Genomic DNA, 23,759 nt, shown 5'->3' with positions numbered 1-23,759 from the left:
AAATAACTTCAGTATGGTAAGACAGAGTGGATAGAATTACTTTTAGCAGTGAACTTGGTAGTGTTCGGTGGTCCACTCAACAACTGAGGCTATGTTGGATCATATTTCAATAACAATAATGATGTTTTTGAAAAATATACCGCATGTATATTTTTTTTCTTACATACTGTAGAGTTTATGCGATCTTACCTGTACACACTTCAAATTGATGGGGATAAGACTAAACTAAGAATATGAAACATGTTTTATAAGTATTATATACAGAGTGAAGATAAATATAATATAAATAGGATCTATTTACAAAACTATTTTGTACAAATTTGAAAACCATGGAGTCGATTTTGTGATTTTTTTTTAAAGGGTACACAGCTTAAATATGAATAAAATTCAAAACAATGAAAACATTTATATAGTACAATGTTATACAAATCACCAAATGAAAGCACATCACATAACTCCATAAGGGAGACCCTGAATAAGTGGAATTTGATACTCATTGTCTTGTTACATAAAGTTACGTTTTGCTAACATTTTCTAGCATATAACAATACCCTTGACATTGCCTTGTCTATGGGATACAAATATAGCTAAAAATATACATTGTTCATAAGGAAACAGCTGCCACACTGTGAATATTAATTTTCTTTAACCTATGCATTTTATTAAGCCTATAGAGACATAAAAATCTATTATAGTACAGTAATGTAATGAACATAATTATGTCAAGTCCAGATAAATGAGATCCATCAATAGTCATCGACACTGACCACCACTACCTCCCCACCCAAGTCAGTCCTTGTCCCCACGTACCTACCACAACCTCCCCCCCCCACCACAACTTCCCTCCTCCCCCTACCTATCACAACCTTCCCTCCTCCCCCACCTACCACCACTCAGCTGCTCATCCTACCTCCCTCTCGAAGTACCATTAGCATTTCTACATTATTTCCATTAGATTTTTTTCACCACCAGATTCATTTCTGGTTACAATTACTGTTGTTTCATACTTTCTTCATCATCTTGTTATCTACTTCTGATACAACTGAAGCTATGTATAAGCTGCCTTCATTTCTTTTATGCTATCACAACTTTAGCTCTGTTATAAAAACCATTATTTTCCACCTGCCATAATTAATAGTGTTCTGTACCTGCCACAACCAATTCACTGACTGGGAGAGACTTGGTTCATACCTAACTCCTCCCTCTGTCATAAGAACATAAGAATGGAGGAAACTGCAGCGGGCCTATTGGCCCATACTGGGCAGTCCCGTTTTACCACTCTCTATCATCCATGAATCTATCTAGCCTCCTTTTAAAACTTTTCAGCATTCCAGCACTTACTACAAAGCTGCTAAGCTTGTTCCACTCGTCCACCACCCTATTTGTGAACCAGTTCCTTCCTATCTCCCTCCTAAACCTAAACTTATCCAACTTAAATCCGTTGCTACGAGTCCTATCCTGCTCGGATATTATAAGAACTTTATCTATATCGCCTTTATTGATTCCTTTCACCCACTTAAATACTTCTGTCATATCTCCCCGCACTCTTCGTCTTTCCAGGGAATGCAAGTTTAGTTTCTTTAACCTATCTTGATATGGAAGGTTTCTAAGTCCCGGAATCATTTTCATCATTCTTCGCTCAGTGACACAGACTCATTAATAGCAGATTATACTGTATTTACGTTACTAAACACAGACTCTCGGACACAAACATGAAATGGATACACTTCCCACCGTAAGTAACTCACCCTATGGATAGCTCTGACAATGACTCACGTGTGACTTAAGGGAGGCCCAGCGGGTGCTGCTGGACTATGTCTCCTATGGGAGACTGCTAGCTGGAGACGCGGTGCTGGGGAGGTAAGTCTCCTTCCCGATCTCGACTAGTGACGAGCGTGACTTCGTCTTCAGTGATACGAAAGTAATCCGCGTGGATTGAGCTACAGGGCCTTTATATTGGAGGAGAGCAAGCAGATGACCTCTCCTAATTAACAATAAACTGGTTAGATCTGGACGGCTGTGTTTGTCCAGGTGCGTGGTCATGTCGCCGGTCGGTAATGCTTCCTAATTATTACCACCCGGGTGTGTCTTGGCTAGGTGTGGTTTCTTTAACACGGTCATGTCGCCCAGTTAAGCTAATCGCGTGGCGGTGAGTCTTTGCCATGCAGTGCGGTAGTTCCAGCCACTGTGGACTATCCTTACTTGAGTGACATTTTACAGCGCTTTAGACAATGTTGACGTGGGGATTCTCAGTCCAGGGTTCAGGATCGAGTGCAGTCAAACATTTCGAAGCGCATATCGTCAGTGATGCCCTGGTCAGAGTTGACTAGGGTGACCTGCTCTGTCCCCCTTGAGAGGAAGTGGCCTGGGGATAGAGTACAATACAGTATATTAAGTCAGTGAGAGTGATGTTGTCTTTGTTCAAATTAGTGAATTTCTGTAAAAATGTTTTAACTAAATAAGGAAATTGTATTGATCTCATTATATTGTGGGGAACATCTGAAGATTAGCCCAAAATGATTTCACCTGATGATTAAACACCTTAGTGATACCTGTTAGGCTAGGTTAGATAGATAGATATTTATTAAGTGAAATCATCATACAAGTTTAGTTTGGTTTGATATGTATAGAGAAGCACGTATGCATACAAAGAGAATGGAGGTATACAGTTTGTGTATATAGGCCGTGCAGGTAGCGGAACAAGGGTGGATTAGATTATCTAGGTGAGTATTTGTTTGAGCCATTTTGTAGATTAAATTTGTGTTTTCCTTATAATGATACAAATAACATTGCTTCTATTACCTATACTGAAATGAAGTCTGCCTTGTTTCATAGATACAGACACTGAACTCTTACTCTTATGGTGATATTTACATGGTATTAATCTTAGAAATTCTAGACAATAAAAAAATTACAAAAATAACAAGGAATTTCTATATTGCTCCGAGTTACGTCAAGAGAATATTAAAGAAAGGAAAAATCTCCATAAGTGTAACATTTTTAAGTGTGATTGGTAAAATATGAAAAGGGAGAGGAAGGTTGGAAGACAGTTCCCTTTAGTGTGAGAGGAAGCTTAAGGTGGCCCCACATTACAAGTAGACAGGAGTGAGTATTTTGCTTTAGCTGAGCCCCTCTTTCAATACATTAACCTAACCCTTAGCTGACAGATAGCTTTAGGGTATAGCTAATCTTAAGGTGAAATCAGCTGGAGGGAGGGGGGGGGGAGGAGGCTTAACATAGATAAGGTAAGCCATCCTGTAGGACTTCTTGACCTAGTTTTGACCTGACCAACTGACCTGAGTAGCTTTGGTGACCTGACCTGAGTGTTTGTTAGTGATTAAGAGTGACCTTACTGTCTGGTGAACTGACTGACTGATAGTGACTTTGGCGATCTTACTGACTGGTAATAATTGGTGAACTGACTAACTGGTAGTGAGTTCAGTGACCATATTGACTGGTAGTAAACTGGATGAATGGTGAACTGAGGGAGTGTACTGACCTGTAGCGAGGTGTTTGATCGTGACGTAAGTGTCTCCTCTCGCACTGTGTAGAAGGAAGAATCTGTTGTCGAATCTGCTGACGTTATTTACACTGATGCCTCCAGACTGTGAAAACAAAACACACGAATCAGTACACCTGTTTGTTTACGGGTTACAGAAAGATCGCCATTGATATTTTAGTTTGAGTTTGTGGAGAGAGAGAGGACCAAATTAGGGTTTACCCAGTCACCACTCAGACACTCACTACCCAGTCACCACTCAGACACTCACTACCCAGTCACCACTCAGACACTCGCTACCCAGTCACCACTCAGACACTCACTCAGACCTCAGTCACCACCTCAGTCACTCAGACACTGGTCACCACTCAGACACTCACCCAGTCACCACTCAGACACTCACCACCCAGTCACCCAGGACACTACCCAGTCACCACCAGACACTACCCGGTCACCACTCAGACACTACCCAGTCACCACTCAGACACTCGCTACCCGGTCACCACTCAGACACTACCCAGTCACCACTCAGACACTCGCTACCCGGTCACCACTCAGACACTCCCAGTCACCACTCAGACACTCACTACCCAGTCACCACTCAGACACTCACTACCCAGTCACCACTCAGACACTCACAGTCACCACTCAGACACTCACTACCCAGTCACCACTCAGACACTCATTACCCAGTCACCACTCAGACACTCACTACCCAGTCACCACTCAGACACTCACTACCCAGTCACCACACACTACCCAATCACCACTCAAGACACTACCCAGTCACCACTCACTACCCAATCACCACTCAAGACACTACCCAATCACCACTCAAGACACTACCTAGTCACCACTCAAGACACTACCCAGTCACCACACACTACCCAATCACCACTCAAGACACTACCCAGTCACCACTCAAGACACTACCCAGTCACCACACACTACCCAGCAAGCACCAGCACTGACCATAAGAGATAGGGTCCCAGATGTGGCGCCTCTGAGGAACTTGCCTCCAGCGAAGGTCTCTAGCATCACCACTATGCCTCCCTCAACCAACGGCCTCAGCACCTCGAATGTATGGACGCGGAAACACACTGTGGGAGGCGACAACCAGTTAATATTTTCACGATTGATGAATATTTTGTCTAATTAAGTAAATATAGCTGAAGATATACAGTACAGCATACATATTGTGTGTGTGTTCAAATTATACATCTTCATAAGTAAAGAGTATTAAACATCTGTGATCTCTAATGGCAGCAGCGATATTAGAGAGATAATAGATATAAACATTTGAACTGACGCGGGTAGACGATTTCCCCCTCCCAGACCTAATATGGCGGACTAAACACTGTCCAGACTCCACTGCATGTAAGCAAACTACTTACCTGACGACATACAGTATGCAAGATTAATCTATTATATACTCCATTACGACTTAAAATTATTTAACATAAGAATAAAAGAAACTACAAAATAAAATCCTATTAATCATAAGCCATTTTCATATCTCCGTTTAATATTTGAAATTTCCTCAACTGATTCTCTTATATCTCTATCAATCCCAAGGGGAAGGTCACAGCATCTTTACTACTACTACGTACCATGAGTGTGTGAGGTGCTCTCCTGGGCTTCTAGGTGGAGGGAATTTCCTGACGAAGAGGGTGCTAAATAGAGAGGGTCACCTTGTACTCGGAATTTCCGGTTCTCCTGGCCCGTGTAGTTCACCTCTTGAGACGATGACCTCGATGACCCTGAAACAATAAAACACTCATTACTTAGGATGTGTCAGGTCAGGTTGAGTGACGGCAGTTTAACAGGTCAGATTGAGTGACAGGAACAGATCAGAATGAGTGACGGTAGTTTAACAGGTCAAAACTGAATGGAAAGTTAAGTGTATTTGGGAGAACATAATATCTTAAATCACCTGAAGATTAGACACCCCACTTTATTTTACCTCCGAGAATACCTTAACTCTACATGGAGGGTTAAGCTAGGTTTTTTGGGGAAATATGATGTAAATAATACGCTAAAAAAAAAACTTAAGCCCATACCAATAAACACAAACTTCAACACCTCATATTACATGTGTTAAGATTAAGTTGATCTTGACCAAAACTTAACCCAGGTAAAGTTAGAAGAAAGAGGTTAGTTAGTCCCTTTACTGAATTAACTCCTAACACACAAAGGCATTATGAGAATATTATAAATTAAAATATCAGGGGAGACTAAAGTTATTTTTATATTAAGGGATAAAAGATGAATATTGCATCATAACACAAATAAATTCACAACTATGATAAACTTGTATACTTAAATGGGGGTACTCGATCAACCATAGGTGCTGAGGTCACGTCATTGGCGAACGATTGATTTCTTCACCTAACTAAATAGTAAAAGTAGATCACCTGAAGCTTCGCCCCTCCAATTTATATTTCACCTGGTAATTAAACATCTTAACACTACCTTGGGGGGGGGGGGGTGGAGTGAGTTAGGTTAGGTTAGGTTTGATAAGGGTCACACTGGATAAACACCCCTCTCTTCTCACATCAGGCACAGGCCGTGACTCGAACCCAGGACATAAGAATGGAGGAAACTGCCGCGGGCCTATTGGCCCATACTGGGCAGTCCCGTTTACACCCAACCCCTATTGCTCATATATCCATCCAACCTATGTTTGAAGCTATCCAGCGTATACGAGTTAATGATGATATTTGGTAACTTGTTCCACTCGTCCACTACTCTATTTTCAAACCAATGTTTACCTATTTCGTTCCTAAATTTGAATTTGTCTAATTTAAAACCATTGTTACGAGTTCGCTCCTGGTTTGATAGTTTGAGTACCTTTGTAATGTCCCCTTTGTTCAGCCCCGACTTCCATTTATACAGTACACCTCTATCTTATCGCCTCTCAAGCTACGTCTCTTGAGGGAGTGCAAATTAAGATGCTTTAACCTGTCTCTGTACTCAAGGTTCCTAATGCCTACATTACCCTCTGGAAATACTGTACTCTAAGCCTCACTCGTCGTCTCCTCCTCCCAGTCGACAGGGGCTCTCCCTGACCAACACAGCGCTGCCGTGTTTACCAACCTAGCGACAGACCCCCAAGTGAAGTTACTTATACGCCACCTAGTAGTTGCTGTCTCCATTAGCTTTCTCCTCAGCTGGGAACACAAGGGCGAGTCTACACAATGCACGACAACATTATACAGGAAGTCTAAGGAGTGTTCTAGAATACACGTAACGGGAGAAGGAATTCAGCTCATTGTAGATACTTAATGTTTGGAGTTATTTAGCAAGTAGATTACCTGAGTCACTTCCACACACACTAATACATAAATCCAAAGAACAGTAAAGGGAAGAAGGAAGGAAATACGAAAATAAATAACAATATTAGGTGAAAGAGAGAGAAGGAGACACAGAAGCAACAACTAAAGAGAGGAAATAACAGAAGAAAAGCTTAAAGATAAAATGGGAGCATCACGTTCGCCTCTCGCCAAAATACTTACGTCTAGTCCGTCGTCTGGGCTGTGGTCGGATAGGAGGCATTACAACCCCCGAATGTTGCAAGTCCTGAAAAAAAAAAGACGTCATAAATGTTGAGACTATCCCGGGAACAGAGGCTTAATAAGTCTATATCTAATACCTGAACATTGGAACAGTGAATTTCTGTATTTAAATTACGCATATCTGAATGTTTGATACAGGCTATTGAGATGTGAGTGTTATCCTAGTATGCCATCGCTTGTTGCCCGATACAGCTGCTCTCCCAACAGTTATCACCTTTGTGGTTATCTGGCTACTTACCACTTCTTTACTCGTTGTGGAATGCCAGGCCTTTGAACTAGCTGTTGATTGGTATTCCAGTGTATAACTATTACAAGGATGTCACTGGTGTAGGTGGCTGTTCACAGTTGTACTGGTAGTTTTCTCAGCTTTTAAGTTACACAAAACACGTTTGTAGTTTTCTGTTCACTTGTTGTTTCTTAACTTAATATAAACACACGGGGTAGTTTTCTAGATATATTGGTTTAGTAATGTCTGTACAGCTATTTGGTATTGTCAGACTAATGATCATCAGCTATTTTCTTGTAATTAGCTGATAGAGAGAAGTATAGCTGAGAGCCCTAGGGAGCTCGGCTCTAGAAACTTCTATCGAGTATCACTTCTGGCTGTTAACTGGTGCCATGGTGGGTTGATGTTGCTCGCTAGCCTCCACCATATTAAGAAAACGATATCAACACAGTGCTGGTTTGGAGGTTAATTGAATTCCAAGACAAATATGGGGTGGTAAAATAAGTGCTTCTAGTATAGTGAGTTTCTGTTAGAGTAAAACTAGCCAGGCCAGGAGAGCGACATAGCGCAGTTCAGTAACTATGGAGAGAAGCCATCACCGATAGGCCAATAACGACCAGAACACCACACAGTGAACTCTCCAATAAAGGGAGCCAGTTGTAACCGAGATGCCCCACGCAACCTTGCTGCTCTGTCCCGCCCGTCGCCCCGCCCCGCAAGGTCAACACGCCAAACGAGACATATAATTACGAGTGCCCAACCCAGTGTTAAGGTTTAGCCAGAGAACATACCAATAATCTGCAAATTATCGTGTAAGTGTTCCCCATACCCCCCTCCCCTCCCGTTGAACTAGTAAAATAAAACTAACACACATTGGTAGTTCTATACATTACACTTGTACTCAGCCTGTCACTATAAACTATAGTATCTTTACGCTCTTAAGTCACGCTACACCCTTCCCTCACTTTGTCATGGGGTGTATATCACTCATTGTACCAACTTATAAGTCATTAGTCCTCATTTATATAATATCACTGTATATTTGACAGAGGCTAATATATATGTTTTATATTCTACTCGGTCCCTCTCCTGCGCCATCTAGTAGTGTGGCTTACAATTATCTATTTAAAATTTAAGTGAGCATAACGCTCACACAGTACTGGACATGAATGGTTAAGCGCGGTACCTTTCATTATTTATATCACTGGAGAGTCGAAAAGATTAATTTCCTTTATTTTTTGTGATTTATACAAGTTTTTTTTATGTAGATTTAATGGACGTATGGCTGTAACTTCTCGTAACACAGTGATGGGGAGAACAAATTATCTCTACCGTTACCAACTGAGCAACTGTTAAGTTACTGTTACTTGTTTTATGACACGACTTGTGAAGCTGTCATATATGTAACAACCTTGCTGGATGGTCACACTCGTAACGGGCACTTGTGAAGCGGTTACCTTATATTCTAGACGAACTGGAACATAGGTAAATGTTTATTGGTTTTAGTAGCGAAGCCCAATATGTTCCTTTTCTTAGTTTATTATCAACAGAGTCTATGTACACTGCCCAAAGGATAATCACCGTAATAGTCACTGTAACTGTGAGGGCTAGGGGTGGGGGGGGGGGAAGGACGGAGCTCTCAGGGATAGGCTCTAAGGACGTCCAACTGTAGTGAGAACTGAGTATACTGCCCGTGGGTCAAGTCCAAGACAACTGACCTACGGTATTCCGGAGGTGAACGGAAATAAAGTTACATGACTTGTACACATTGACAACAATATATATATATATATATATATATATATATATATATATATATATATATATATATATATATATATATATATATATATGATGGCATTGCACGTAGGTTAGGTTAGGTTTTTTCCGTGCCTTTTTTCTGTGACTTTTTCCTGGTTTATTTCTGGAGACACACCTTGTGCACCATCACGTGCTTTCAACATGCTACCTTACACAGCTACGGAAAATTACAGTGGGTGATAGTTGCACACTTCAAATAAATTAACCCACATTTATATAAATAGTTTTGTCTATAAGACAGGGTCAGGTAGACAGCTCCCCAGAACCAAACAACATCTATCCTGTCTAAGTTACTCAGGGTGGCTGTAGGAAATACCTGCCTAATATCTTGAGGAAGATCGCTTGTTTCCTCATCCACAGATTGTTTCCTTTTCTTATTATCTGTGGGGAAATGTCCTTATCTATACAATTTCATTTTCCACCCCAGAACTGACAAGACTCCATGAAGCGGTTTCTTATTTTTAGTTGACATTTCGACCGACCTCGTGTGATTTCTTAACATGGAACCTTCAGATTGTCCGTCTGTTGTTTTTGTGGTAGCTGGATATTCCCTCACCGGTAATTATATTTCGATAATAATGCTTCCCCCGTTTTCCCTGTGTGAGATAGACCTGAGTCACCGTCCTCTATATGGTCCCACATCTTTCATGACACACCTAATGTACCTTATAATTATCACCACTATTGTACACCTCCTATTTTTCTCCAACACATCGGGCTGTGTTTGTTAGCTTTTCCGAGCGATATCTCAGGTATTTTTTTATAAGATACTGAATTATAGACACAAAACTAACCAAATACTCTGGTAATTTGTAGTTTATATTTTAGTTTTGTAATTATATTTTGTTCGTGGCATAAGACACGGTGTACTGTACATTATTAATACTACTACTTGTGTTCCTGCAACGTTCCGGGTTGTTTATGTATCGGAACAAGTTTATCAAAGTAGCGATCTGTTCCTTAGTGTTCCATACAATTGACCAACCTGTAGATGTAGTCAACGATATTTGAAACTAAGGTGACGTCAAACTTAAAATGAGAGGAGGCTGTTTATTAGTCACACCTGAGTTATTAGGTTTGTTGACGCCTCCATCCTCCTGACCTTGAATTGTCTCTCTGGATTCCTTTGATGTGAGTCATGATACAAATACTTCGCTCATAAATATAACCTTCACCATTATTAATGATTTTGGATACATACATACATACATACGATTGGAAAACCATTTCATAATTACCTTTTACTACAGGTACACTACCCACACTCTACCGCACTCCTTAGATATCAATTTAATTCCTCACACAAACACTAATCAACCACCCCACCTCTCAATAACTCTATCTCACTTCACAGCCCCTACGTAGAGACACTTACCTTGACATAGGGTAGCAAGGGTAGGGAGAGTGAGGCAAGCATATCCAATGAGTAGTGAGGGGGACGCTGTAGCAGTGAGGGGGGTGAGGTACCTGAATTCCTCTTCTTCACCTGATATATTAACTTAGCTGCCCGCGCCTCTGTCCTGTTGGGAGAGAGACGGCCTTAGGTTAGGTTAGATTAGATAAATACATAGATGGATAGAAAGATAGATTGTATAGATACATAGATGATAGCTGGATAGAAAAATAGACATATACAGTAGATAAATAGATAGATTAGCTAAATAGGTGTATAGAAAATAATATATACACCTATAGATATTTATTCAGCAAAATCGTCATACAGGATTATACAGTTAATTAATGTATACAACCGAAGTATGTAGGTAATACATTCATACAGTATACATAGACGGTATTGATGTTATAGTGTATTCATGTGCTTCAATAACTAAGGAGATCTTGAAGCGTGTATTATAGATTAGTAAATACACCACCTTGAAATCCCCTACCCCCCCCCCCAGCTTATTTCACCTGAAGATTTACCACTTTAACGCTACCTGGAGGAGTTAGGTTAGGTTAAGTTAGGCTAAGTTAGCTTTAGGGTGGTTAGGTTAGGTTAAGTTGGGTAGAGTTAGGTTAGGTTAAGTTGGGTAGAGTTAGGTTAGGTTAAGTTGGGTAGAGTTAGGTTAGGTTAAGTTGAGTAGAGTTAGGTTAGGTTAGGTTGGGTAGAGTTAGGTTAGGTTAGGTTAGTTGTTGGGTAGAGTTAGGTTAGGTTAAGTTGGGTAGAGTTAGGTTAGGTTAAGTTGGGTAGAGTTAGGTTAGGTTAAGTTGAGTAGAGTTAGGTTAGGTTAGGTTGGGTAGAGTTAGGTTAGGTTAAGTTGGGTAGAGTTAGGTTAGGTTAAGTTGGGTTGAGTTAGGTTAGGTTAAGTTGGGTAGAGTTAGGTTAGGTTAAGTTGGGTTGAGTTAGGTTAGGTTAAGTTGGGTAGAGTTAGGTTAGGTTAAGTTGGGTAGAGTTAGGTTAGGGAGTGACACTGGAATTCCACATTAAGAAATATCAAGGTCAGGGATCGGCTCGACCTTCGTGTGTGTGTGAGAGCCCCCGACGTCACCTCGCTGCTTCATAAGTTATATATTTCCTTACTATACCTCCAATTATTCCTACCTATTTTAATTTTCATATTGGTTTAGTGTCATTTTTAGTATGGCCCTATTGAGGTGTGGGTAGGTGAGGCTGGGTGTGGGTAGGAGGGGCGGGGTGTGGGTAGGTGGGGCGGGGTGTGGGTGGCGGTGGGTGGGGCGGGGTGTGGGTGGGTGGGGCAGGGTGTGGGTGGGAGGGGCGGGGTGTGGGAGTGGGGCAGGGTATGGGTATATATCAGGTGCAGCTCAGGTTCTCAGCCATGTTAATATTGTTGTTTATCCACTGTATCCGTGTTTTTCTGGATAAATAAACTGTTTCAATTCTTCTCGAATGCAGAGGTGGAGAAAGTGTGCCCCCACGGTCGAGGGTCTCAGTGTCCGACCATACGAGAGTTGTTTGTTGTTGTTTTCAATTACGGGGACACACACACACACACATATATATTAATCATCACATCCTGGTAAACAAAGACCACATATTAATCATCACATCCTGGTAAACAAAGACCACATTAATCATCAAATCCTGGTAAACAAAGACCACATATTAATCATCAAATCCTGGTAAACAAAGACCACATATTAATCATCAAATCCTGGTAAACAAAGGCAAACATATTAATCATCAAATCCTGGTAAACAAAGGCAAACATATTAATCATCAAATCCTGGTAAACAAAGACCACATATTAATCATCACGTCCTGGTAAACAGAGACCACATATTAATCATCTAATCCTGGTAAACAAAGACCACATTTTAATCATCACATCCTGGTAAAAGACCACATATTAATCATCAAATCCTGGTAAACAAAGACCACATATTAATCATCAAATCCTGGTAAACAAAGACCACATATTAATCATCTAATCCTGGTAAACAAAGACCACATTTTAATCATCACATCCTGGTAAAAGACCACATATTAATCATCAAATCCTGGTAAACAAAGACCACATATTAATCATCAAATCCTGGTAAACAAAGACCACATATTAATCATCTAATCCTGGTAAACAAAGACCACATATTAATCATCTAATCCTGGTAAACAAAGACCACATATTAATCATCAAATCCTGGTAAACAGAGACCACATATTAATCATCTAATCCTGGTAAGCAAAGACCATATTTTAATCATCACATCCTGGTAAACAAAGGCCACATATTAATCATCAAATCCTGGTAAACAAAGACCACATATTAATCATCACATCCTGGTAAACAAAGACCACATATTAATCATCACATCCTGGTAAACAAAGACCACATATTAATCATCACATCCTGGTAAACAAAGACCACATATTAATCATCAAATCCTGGTAAACAAAGACCACATATTAATCATCACATCCTGGTAAACAAAGACCACATATTAATCATCACATCCTGGTAAACAAAGACCACATATTAATCATCACATCCTGGTAAACAAAGACCACATGTTTATCTAATCCTGGTAAACAAAGACCACATATTAATCATCTAATCCTGGTAATCAAAGACCATATTTTAATCATCACATCCTGGTAAACAAAGACCACATATTAATCATCAAATCCTGGTAAACAAAGACCACATATTAATCATCAAATCCTGGTAAACAAAGGCCACATATTAATCATCAAATCCTGGTAAACAAAGACCACATATTAATCATCACATCCTGGTAAACAAAGACCACATATTAATCATCACATCCTGGTAAACAAGGACCACATATTAATCATCAAATCCTGGTAAACAAAGACCACATATTAATCATCACATCCTGGTAAACAAAGACCACATATTAATCATCTAATCCTGGTAAACAAAGACCACATATTAATCATCTAATCCTGGTAAACAAAGACCACATATTAATCATCTAATCCTGGTAAACAAAGACCACATTATAATCATCTAATCCTGGTAAACAAAGACCACATATTTGAGTGGTGCTCATAGTATGAAGAAGTACTGCTGGGTAAGCTAATATCGGTGTGATAAATGATGTCACCAGGCGGAGTTTTATTTTCTGAGGAAGCGCTTTAAAGCGGTATAGTTCTGGTTAGTGGGTAGGAGGGGCGGGGTTTAGGTGGATGGGGTGGATAGGGTGGGTGTGCTTTTCCCTCACCGTCTCGAATGCAAGTGTGCCCCATGGTCGAGGGTCTTGGGGTCCGACCATACTAGAGTTGTTTGTTGCTGTTTTTTACGGGGATATATATATATATATATATATATATATATATATATATATATATATATATATATATATATCATAGGACAAACTTATAATCCTCCTTTGGGATGATAATGCATAGATTAATTTAGATTGGATCAGATAAGATTAGATGAGATAATGTTAGTTTGTGTATGTTAGGTTTGGTTATGTTAGTATGGTTAACCATTCGGTAAAATAAGTTTGGTTGGTCAATATTCAGGTGATCACTAAATTCTCTTGTTAATTGTTATTACTTCACTTAACATATACCAAAGAATAGACACAGGACATAACTGCTCGTTGAAACTTATCACAGATGGTCGAACAAGCTGCCTAACCATGTCTTGCCTTGACCCTATTACGTGGTTAGAAGGCCACACGATCACACGTATTCACCCTTAACACAGACCTAACCTAACCTAACACACGAACTAGTAATGAAGAAACGCAGCGAGTTGAATCTTTAATACGAGTAAATAAAAAGTCAAACGTTAAGTATTATATCCTTTTATTAACGTCGACCATTTAAGCTTTAATCCTAGTAACAAAGACCACATATTAATCATCTAATCCTGGTAAACAAAGACCACATATTAATCATCTAATCCTGGTAAACAAAGACCACATATTAATCATCTAATCCTGGTAAACAAAGACCACATATTAATCATCTAATCCTGGTAAACAAAGACCACATATTAATCATCTAATCCTGGTAAACAAAGACCACATATTAATCATCAATTCCTGGTAAACAAAGACCACATATTAATCATCTAATCCTGGTAAACAAAGACCACATATTAATCATCTAATCCTGGTAAACAAAGACCACATATTAATCATCTAATCCTGGTAAACAAAGACCACATATTAATCATCTAATCCTGGTAAACAAAGACCACATATTAATCATCTAATCCTGGTAAACAAAGACCACATATCAATCATCAATTCCTGGTAAACAAAGACCACATATTAATCATCAATTCCTGGTAAACAAAGACCACATATTAATCATCTAATCCTGGTAAACAAAGACCACATATTAATCATCACATCCTGGTAAACAAAGACCACATTAATCATCTAATCCTGGTAAACAAAGACCACATATCAATCATCTAATCCTGGTAAACAAAGACCACATATTAATCATCTAATCCTGGTAAACAAAGACCACATATTAATCATCTAATCCTGCTAAATAATGACCACAAGATGAGCTTTAAATTCAACTAATTAAATTCTCCAATATCCTCCTGACCTCTCAAGAATAAATTATAAAATTGTCTTTCTTATCTCGTAAACTATGAACCCAGGAAACTCTGAGACACATCTAGTCTTTACTCTCACCGTTCACTGTTGTGTTAGGCGCTGACATAAATACAAAGAACAAGGTATTTATGTGTTGTTTTGGGTGTTTATAATCGGTCTCAGTTTCATCATTACTCAGAAGTGAATCAAGTTAAAGAAATGAATATATGATGTAAATTAGGCCAGAAAAAGAGACGTAACTGAACTGGGTCATCCACACGAGTATCCATTATACCAATACGGAAAACCCTAAGCTTTCTCTGGTACAAACATCACCAAAACTCGTTACTGTGTACAAGCTCATAATAATTCGAGTTACTCAATCACATGTGGGTTATAATAAAAATTAATAAACCACCACAATCACCTCATAATCAAGAGATAATTACATAATGAACATGTGAGACAGTCGCCTCCTCGTCGCCTCGCCTCCAGGCCGGACAAAAACAAACATCCGAGGAGTTTGTCCGACGCTCGGGTGTTGCAGAAAAAGATAGAGTCGAGTCATTCCTTCTTGACACTGACTGTCTCCAGGCCAAGCCGCTCACATCCCCCACCTCCCACCACTGGTAAACTATACCTCTTGCTAACCCTATGTTGATATTTGTTGACTTATAAATAACATGTAATCTGTGTGTTAGATTAGATTTAGTCAGGCTAGTTTTGGTTACGTTGGTTTAGGTTTAGTTAGGGTACGACGTTAGTAAATTGAACCTGGTTTTGTTAGTCTTGGTTTATACAGAGTTGAGATAGGTTTAATTAGTTAGAGTTGGTGATAGTAAGGAAGGTTACAATGGAACAGTGTAGTGTAACGTGTGTCTTATTAGTTTGTGGGTCATTTTAGCGTCACCATGCCGTCGTTATCTTAGTGTGAAGGCCAACCCCAACTAGTTCCTCTCACTGGGAAGTACCACCCCACTCCCTCACCCCTCCCAGCTCTCCTTCCAACAAGGTCATTGGTATTACCCGACCATCGTCATCTACCTGACGTGTGTACACTTCCTGGTTTTATCTTCTCTCTCTCTATCTCCCCCAGCACCACACCATCACTAACTAAAAGATTCTACACATTAATTCATTATCGAAACAGAAACCATAACAGAAATAATCTTGATAATATACTTAATATTTCCAATGTAATAGCAGTGAATGTAATCAGTTTCCAATTGTTTATATATTAAATTGTAATTATATATATATGACTAGGTGTACAGTATATAGGTGTCAATATCACATTACTTAATCCATTTAGTGTTGTGTAGCTCGCGTTGATGATTCAGGTGTAGAAACGTTGAGCACTGACACGTGGAGGTGATTTTTACGAATGGTGTGATCCCTATAGCACACCTGTATGAGTCGTTTAATGCCGCAACAGGTGTGGACGGATGAGCGAAGAGGGGGTGTGGTGTGGTGGGGGGGGGGAAAATCAGGCGAACAATCCTCTCACTGTATCACCCCGTCCTTATCAATTGAGACGGCGCCAACACCCCCTCACCCCTCTCCCTCACCCCTCTCCCTCACCACTCTCCCTACACCTCCCTCACCACTCTCCCACACACCCCTCTCCCTCATCTCCCTCACCACTGTCCCACACACCCCTCACCACTCTCTCTCGCTCTTCCCTCACTGAATACACCCTCAGAAGGTCACACACACTGAGGACAGGAAGTGACACTAATTATTTACGCCATCTCTACCTGACCACACACACACACACAGACCACAAGAAGTTAGGTACATATGTCTAAATTCCTATGAGACAGATTTTCAAAGGTTTTTACTATGTTGAATTTTTTCCCATTTCTCGACCCGTTCACTGCTTCGACCCGTTCACTGCCTCGACCCGTTCACTGCCTCGACCCGTTCACTACCTCAACTAGTTCACTGCCTCAACTAGTTCACTGCCTCGACTCGTTCACCGCCTCGACTCGTTCACTGCCTCGAACCCGTTCACTGCCTCGACTAGTTCACTGTTCTTGACACTTCAGGATTTTCTTCTGGCCACCGTCAAACTGTGAGAGGCTTAAGATCAACCAGATAAATAAACACCTAAAATGATCTGTGACTTAAGCTGAGACTGCGTTGAGACTCTATGCTGAGATTCTACACTGAGACTACACTGAGACCCTACACTGAGACTCTACATTGAGACTCTACACTGAGACTCTACATTGAGATTCTATGCTGAGAGTCTACACTGAGATTTTATGCTGAGACTCTACGTTGAAACTCTACACTGAGACTCTACAATGAGATTCTACGCTAAGACTATGCTGAGACTCTACGCTAAAACTCAACACTGAGACTCTACAATGACATTCTACGCTGAGACTCTATGCTGAGACTACGCTGAGACTTTATGCCGAGACTCTACACTGAGACTATGCAGACTCTACGCTGAGACTATGCCGAGACTTTACGCTGAGATTCTACACTGAGACTATGCAGAGACTCTACGCTGAGACTCTACACTGAGACTTTACGCTGAGACTACACTGAGACTATGCAGAGGCTCTACACTGAGACTCTACGCTGAGACTTTACGCTGAGACTATGCAGAGACTCTACACTGAGACTACACTGAGACTCTACACTGAGACTATGCAGAGACTACGCTGAGACTCTACACTGAGACTCTATGCTGAGACTACGCTGAGACTCTATGCTGAGACTACACTGAGACCCTATGCTGAGAGCCTATGTTGAGACTTTACACTGAGACCCCTATGCTGAGATTGTTCACTGAGACTCTACACTGAGACTACACTGAGACTCTACACTGAGACCCTATGCTGAGACTGTACACTGAGACTACACTGAGACTCTACACTGAGACCCTATGCTGAGAACCTATGTTGAGACTACACTGAGACCCTATGCTGAGATTGTACACTGAGACTACACTGAGACCCTACACTGAGACCCTATGCTGAGACTGTACACTGAGACCCTATGCTGAGACTACACTGAGACCCTATGCTGAGAACCTATGTTGAGACTACACTGAGACCTATGCAGACTGTACACTGAGACCCTATGCTGAGACTACACTGAGACCTATGCTGAGAACCTATGTTGAGACTACACTGAGACTCTACACTGAGACCCTATGCTGAGAACCTATGTTGAGACTACACTGAGACCCTATGCTGAGATTGTACACTGAGACTACACTGAGACTCTACACTGAGACTATGCAGAGACTACGCTGAGACTCTATGCTGAGACTACGCTGAGACTCTATGCTGAGACTACACTGAGACCCTATGCTGAGAGCCTATGTTGAGACTTTACACTGAGACCCCAATGCTGAGATTGTTCACTGAGACTCTACACTGAGACTACACTGAGACCCTATGCTGAGACTGTACACTGAGACTACACTGAGACTCTACACTGAGACCCTATGCTGAGAACCTATGTTGAGACTACAGAGACCCTATGCTGAGATTGTACACTGAGACTACACTGAGACTCTACACTGAGACTATGCAGAGACTACGCTGAGACTCTATGCTGAGACTACGCTGAGACTCTATGCTGAGACTACACTGAGACCCTATGCTGAGAGCCTATGTTGAGACTTTACACTGAGACCCCAATGCTGAGATTGTTCACTGAGACTCTACACTGAGACTACACTGAGACCCTATGCTGAGACTGTACACTGAGACTACACTGAGACCCTACACTGAGACCCTATGCTGAGAACCTATGTTGAGACTGTACACTGAGACCCTATGCTGAGACTGTACACTGAGACCCTATGCTGAGACTACACTGAGACCCTATGCTGAGAACCTATGTTGAGACTACACTGAGACCCTATGCTGAGATTGTACACTGAGACTACACTGAGACTCTACACTGAGACCCTATGCTGAGACTACACTGAGACCCTACACTGAGACCCTATGCTGAGAACCTATGTTGAGACTACACTGAGACTATGCTGAGATTGTACACTGAGACTCTACACTGAGACCCTATGCTGAGACTACACTGAGACCCTATGCTGAGATTGTACACTGAGACCCTACACTGAGACTACACTGAGACCCTATGCTGAGAACCTATGTTGAGACTACACTGAGACTCTACACTGAGACCCTATGCTGAGACTGTATACTGAGACTACACTGAGACCCTATGCTGAGACTCTACACTGAGATTCTACACAGACCCTATGCTGAGAATCTATGCTGAGACCCTATGTTGAGACTACACTGAGACTACCACCACTAGGTACGTAAATTTTCCTCAAACACTGACGATGATGATGTAAGAACGCATTTAAAATGGTGTGTAAATTACGTTGAGACTCTAACCTAAACATTTATTTATTTATTTATTTGGTTATTTGTTCACTCGGTGCCTGAGCAGTAAGAGGTGTCTCGAGACTGCTATAAATAGTTCTTCAACTTTTTAATTTATCACTAGACTTAAATTTGTAAACATCGTCTCTTCCTGACACGTGTCAGACCATTATACTGTACACGTGTGTTGGTTCTGTCTACCTGTACGGCCAGAGCATTAGAATTAGGTGTACAGTACGCTTCTAGTACTTGTTTTATATATATATATATATATATATATATATACAGTATATATATATATATATATATATATATATATATATATATATATATATGTATATATATATATATATATATATATATATATATATATATATATATATATATATATATATATATATATATATATATATATATATATATATATATATATATATATATATATATATATATACAATATATATATATATACAGTATATATATATATATATATATATATATATATTTTTTTTTTTTTTTTTTGGAGGATAAGCCACTCAGCTTATTACCAGGTGAGTTATGTTAGATTTGGTTATGTTATGTTATGTTATGTTATGGGAGTGGGGAGGGTGAGGGGGTGGTTTAGAGGTGGGGTAAGGGGAGTAATAAGGAAAGGGAGGTGTAGGGGAGGGGAGAGGTGTAAGGGGTGTAGGGGAGGGCGGCGTCAAGCTCCCACTCATTATATGGAACATGACACAAATCGTGCTGTTTGCCAGTTAAGGAGGCTAGGTTAGGTTAGGTTAGGTTTCTAGTATTCGTCACCAATCATCACAGTGGCTACGTTGTGTGTGTGATGTGTATAGTGAAACAGTTCTGATGTAACGCAGGTATTTAGCATGATGATTTAACCTGGTTGTATAGTGATCCCATGGTGAGGGGAGGGGGAGAGGGGTAGTAAGACGTGATAATGGGTGGTTCAGATACAGGATGAAGTGTTGGTAACAGGAAGGTCATGTCACGCCCCTTTCAGTGACGCATGACGTCTACAAATAAAATAAACATGAACGCATAGAATTTTCCAAGTGATTTCTATGTTAATTGACATACCCTCGTACTCAGTGGTGTGTGTGTGTGTGTGTGTGTGTGTGTGTACACCCAGAGACATGTCATGTTTTTCTTTACTAAATAAAACCTCAAGGAATCTAGGTTAAGAAACTATAAACAAAGTCTCACACTGAAACTTGTATGTAACTCTGTCAAACTTACACATAACTTAAAGATTCATGAAATAAGACTAAGACAAAACAAATATAATACCTTTAAATTATCAAAGATCTAAACAAAAATACAATATTTCTTTGCACACTAGACAAAGGTTCTTACAAGACGAAGGATAAGTTTATCTTACCTGGACACTGGCCAGAACACAGTGTATCACTAAAAGACACCAAACTATATATATATTATGTTTGAGCCTCTGTATCGGGGAGGGGCGGTGGTAGGACTGACTGTTACTATCTGCCGGGGGCGACACGTGCGCCGGGAACACTCACGTAGGGTCGGGTCGTCCACCTGTGCCCACACTTACCTTGACCCTCTCGCCTTCCTGGCCGTGTTCACTGTATCTTCACAACCAACTACTTGTTTACTTGTGTTATCTATTTTATTAAGACATTATTTGTATTTCGCAGTATATTCATGAGTTTCCTTTGTTTTTCTATACGATTCCCTGGTTGTATATCACTCTTAAAGACGTAAGTTCTGTCACTTTTTATGTTGTTTCACACCACTACTCAAATAACACCTTCAAAACTTTAAGCTTATCTTGTAAACAGAGACAAATACAGCAACACCTCAACATACCCTCATGCCGCTGTACCCACACATTTTCACTTACCCCACTATGTACAAGCCAGTGGCAATTGCTAGCACTAACAGGCGGAATATCGCCCGCATACGAGAAGCCAAGAATTCGAGCCCCGACTCCACATGTTTTAGTCTAATGGGGGCCAAGGTGGGTGGTGGACGTTGGTGTTTTCTTTCCTCACAGCACGCCTCTGGTGATAGTCCAGCACACCCGCACCGAGTGAGGCCCGTGACCAGTGAGGACTAAGGCAACACTGAGTGGCTCCGACCTCCGTGGACTGTGCTGGTGTGCTCAGTAAGACCTCAGTCTTCTCGACCGGTTTTTACGTCAGCGGCGGTGGCAGAGTTGCCATACAGTGAGAGGAGTGGCGATGCTGTAGGAGCTTTAGGGAACTGAAATTGACATCAAGGAATGTTGTATGTTGTAAATAGTGAGTCATAAAATGTTTGTACAAGGGATGTGTGCGTCATACAACCTGTACTACCAACACTCCTGCACTATCACCACTCACACATCTGCTGTCACACACACACACACACACACACACACACACACAAACATTATCAAGCTCGATTTTATTTTAAGTTTTCCTTCAGTCACAAGTTCCTTTACTTCCCAAACACATCATTATTTTTTTCTGTACTCTATTGTCTACTAGAAATTTTGTTATGGAGTTTATGTTTTAATATAGAGATAACCTAAATTATCTTATTTTCACTCTTCCTCTTAGTCTTCTTTCAATCCCTTCCTCCCCTTGGTCTTCTTTAGCTCCCTTCCTCCTCCTCGTCTTTCACTCCCTCTTCTTATCTACTTTCACTCCTCTCTCTCTCTACAACAACAACACTAAGAAGACGAGGCAGAGATGTGGGTCATGAGAGAGGGAAGTGTGTCGTGTCAGTCAATAAGTCAATACTGTGAAGGGACTATAACTATGTTGTCTTAACTGACTCATAAGATAGACAGTTAAGAGGTGTCTGGTAGGTAGGCGAGGAAGGACCGTATACAATGATTGATGTTGGTGGTTAAATATTGTTTTTCAGTATCTCGCTTAGTTAGGAGAGGTGTTTGTCTCTCTCAGTTCTTGTGTGGTTATAACACTTCTCTCACTTTTTTTTACACTTTCTGTTTATTTACATCCTACAGTAAATACAAGAGTAATGGTTCAGGATTACATGTTAGGGTAATATTAGTTTGTCAGCTTCGTGGTTGTCTTGGTGTTGATGCTACCGGCGTCTCTTGCTGTACGGATGAATGTAGAAGAAACACACGTATTAAATACTCCAACAGGAGGTAGTCAGACAGGGAAAACCAAGAGGCTCTCCCAAGAGGTGGCCTGGGGATAACTACGTGAATGATGCTGCATTTAGGACCAGCAAGCACTCAGGCCTGGTGAGTTGCCAACTTAGCACATTTTCGGAGTGAGAGTTGTGAACTCTTGGAACAATCTGCCAGAGAGTGTTGTGACGGCACCGACTGTGAGCTCCCTCAAGACCAGATTTGACAAGCACTGGGGCAGGTTCAGATACATTCAGGAGCCAGTGCATGCGCCAGTGCATGCCTAGTACTTGCCAACAGTACGTAACAGAGACGTGGCCGACTGCCCAAGCGGCTAAGGAGCCGATCAGTGGCGAAGATAAAAGACACGAAAAAAAGACATTCTTTAATTAATAGCAACTTGTATAAAATTTAGAGACATGGAGAGATCAAAGCTGTGTAACAAAATGAAGATCTCGACTTTAAATGCAAGTACAGTATCTTAGTTTAAGTATTTATGGACTTTACGAAATGTAAAATGTTACGCGAGCAAAGAACTATGAAGTGATGTGACCAGAATGTCAGTAACAAGGAAGGCTGGGGTGAATTTGATACGGAATAAATACTGCTAAGTTTTTGGTAAGCTAGCGTATTCTGCTTCTATTCTAAAACAACAGCATTATTTATTGTGGATGTGTTAATCTATATAAAGCCTACTGTCTAGGACTAGCACTATGGTTAGATATTTTTTCCTGGAGACTTGCATTTCAAATCTAGCGACATTCTAACGATTAATGAATTCAGACTTTTGGCAACCTCGTAGAACCAAGTGACCGAGCAGACGCCCCCCTGCTTCTAGGAACGGCGGTACAGATGTCATTTTATCTTGGTGTGGAGAGCTTTTGCATCACAGAATCAACAAGTGAAAACGTTTTGAGGTCAGATTAACAAGTGAACGTCGAGGGTGCGGGATAAGTGTGGGTTAACAGTGTGGCGTGTAGACTAGGATTGATTCACATACTTCCTACTTCACGTTCCATAACTTGATAAGAATGGGACTTATCCTTGGAAACGTGAGTTCTCTTAAATAACATTCCGTTTTTATAGTATAGGTTACAATGATTCCTATAAAGAAGTAGTAATTAAAATGTTATAATGCATATTACGCTCGTTT

At 40.6% G+C, this 23,759-nt stretch overlaps 2 protein-coding genes across 3 annotated transcripts in view; one reads left to right on the top strand and one right to left on the bottom strand.

Annotated features, from left to right (window-relative positions):
- Positions 1 to 23,759, top strand: part of LOC121876930 — a 43,809-nt gene that overhangs the window by 5,974 nt on the left and 14,076 nt on the right. The gene's annotated exons all lie outside the window — the stretch shown is intronic.
- LOC121876927 lies at positions 1,516 to 22,666 on the bottom strand. Its single transcript, XM_042382493.1, has 8 exons — positions 22,504 to 22,666; positions 21,362 to 21,723; positions 10,497 to 10,641; positions 7,015 to 7,078; positions 5,110 to 5,259; positions 4,472 to 4,599; positions 3,500 to 3,605; positions 1,516 to 2,365 (listed from the first exon to the last, which is right to left on the bottom strand). The coding sequence occupies exons 2-8, from the start codon at positions 21,418 to 21,420 to the stop codon at positions 2,262 to 2,264; spliced, it is 756 nt and encodes a 251-aa protein (XP_042238427.1). The 5' UTR covers positions 21,421 to 21,723; positions 22,504 to 22,666; the 3' UTR covers positions 1,516 to 2,261.

Source organism: Homarus americanus, unplaced genomic scaffold, assembly GCF_018991925.1.
Source record: "Homarus americanus isolate GMGI-L3 unplaced genomic scaffold, GMGI_Hamer_2.0 scaffold10478, whole genome shotgun sequence".
NCBI lineage: Eukaryota > Metazoa > Arthropoda > Malacostraca > Decapoda > Nephropidae > Homarus > Homarus americanus.
This window is presented reverse-complemented; position numbering and strand designations above follow the sequence as displayed.

What these genes read in the sequence shown, in the direction of transcription:
- LOC121876927 (XM_042382493.1), bottom strand. Translation starts at nt 21,420, where the DNA reads ATGCGGGCGATATTCCGCCTGTTAGTGCTAGCAATTGCCACTGGCTTG. An exon ending in ACTGGCTTGTACATAGTGGG is followed by an intron (nt 10,642 to 21,361) that starts GTAAGTGAAAAT and finishes CTCTCCCAACAG; the next exon opens with GACAGAGGCGCGGGCAGCTA. An exon ending in CTGGGACCCTATCTCTTATG is followed by an intron (nt 3,606 to 4,471) that starts GTCAGTGCTGGT and finishes TTGTTTTCACAG; the next exon opens with TCTGGAGGCATCAGTGTAAA.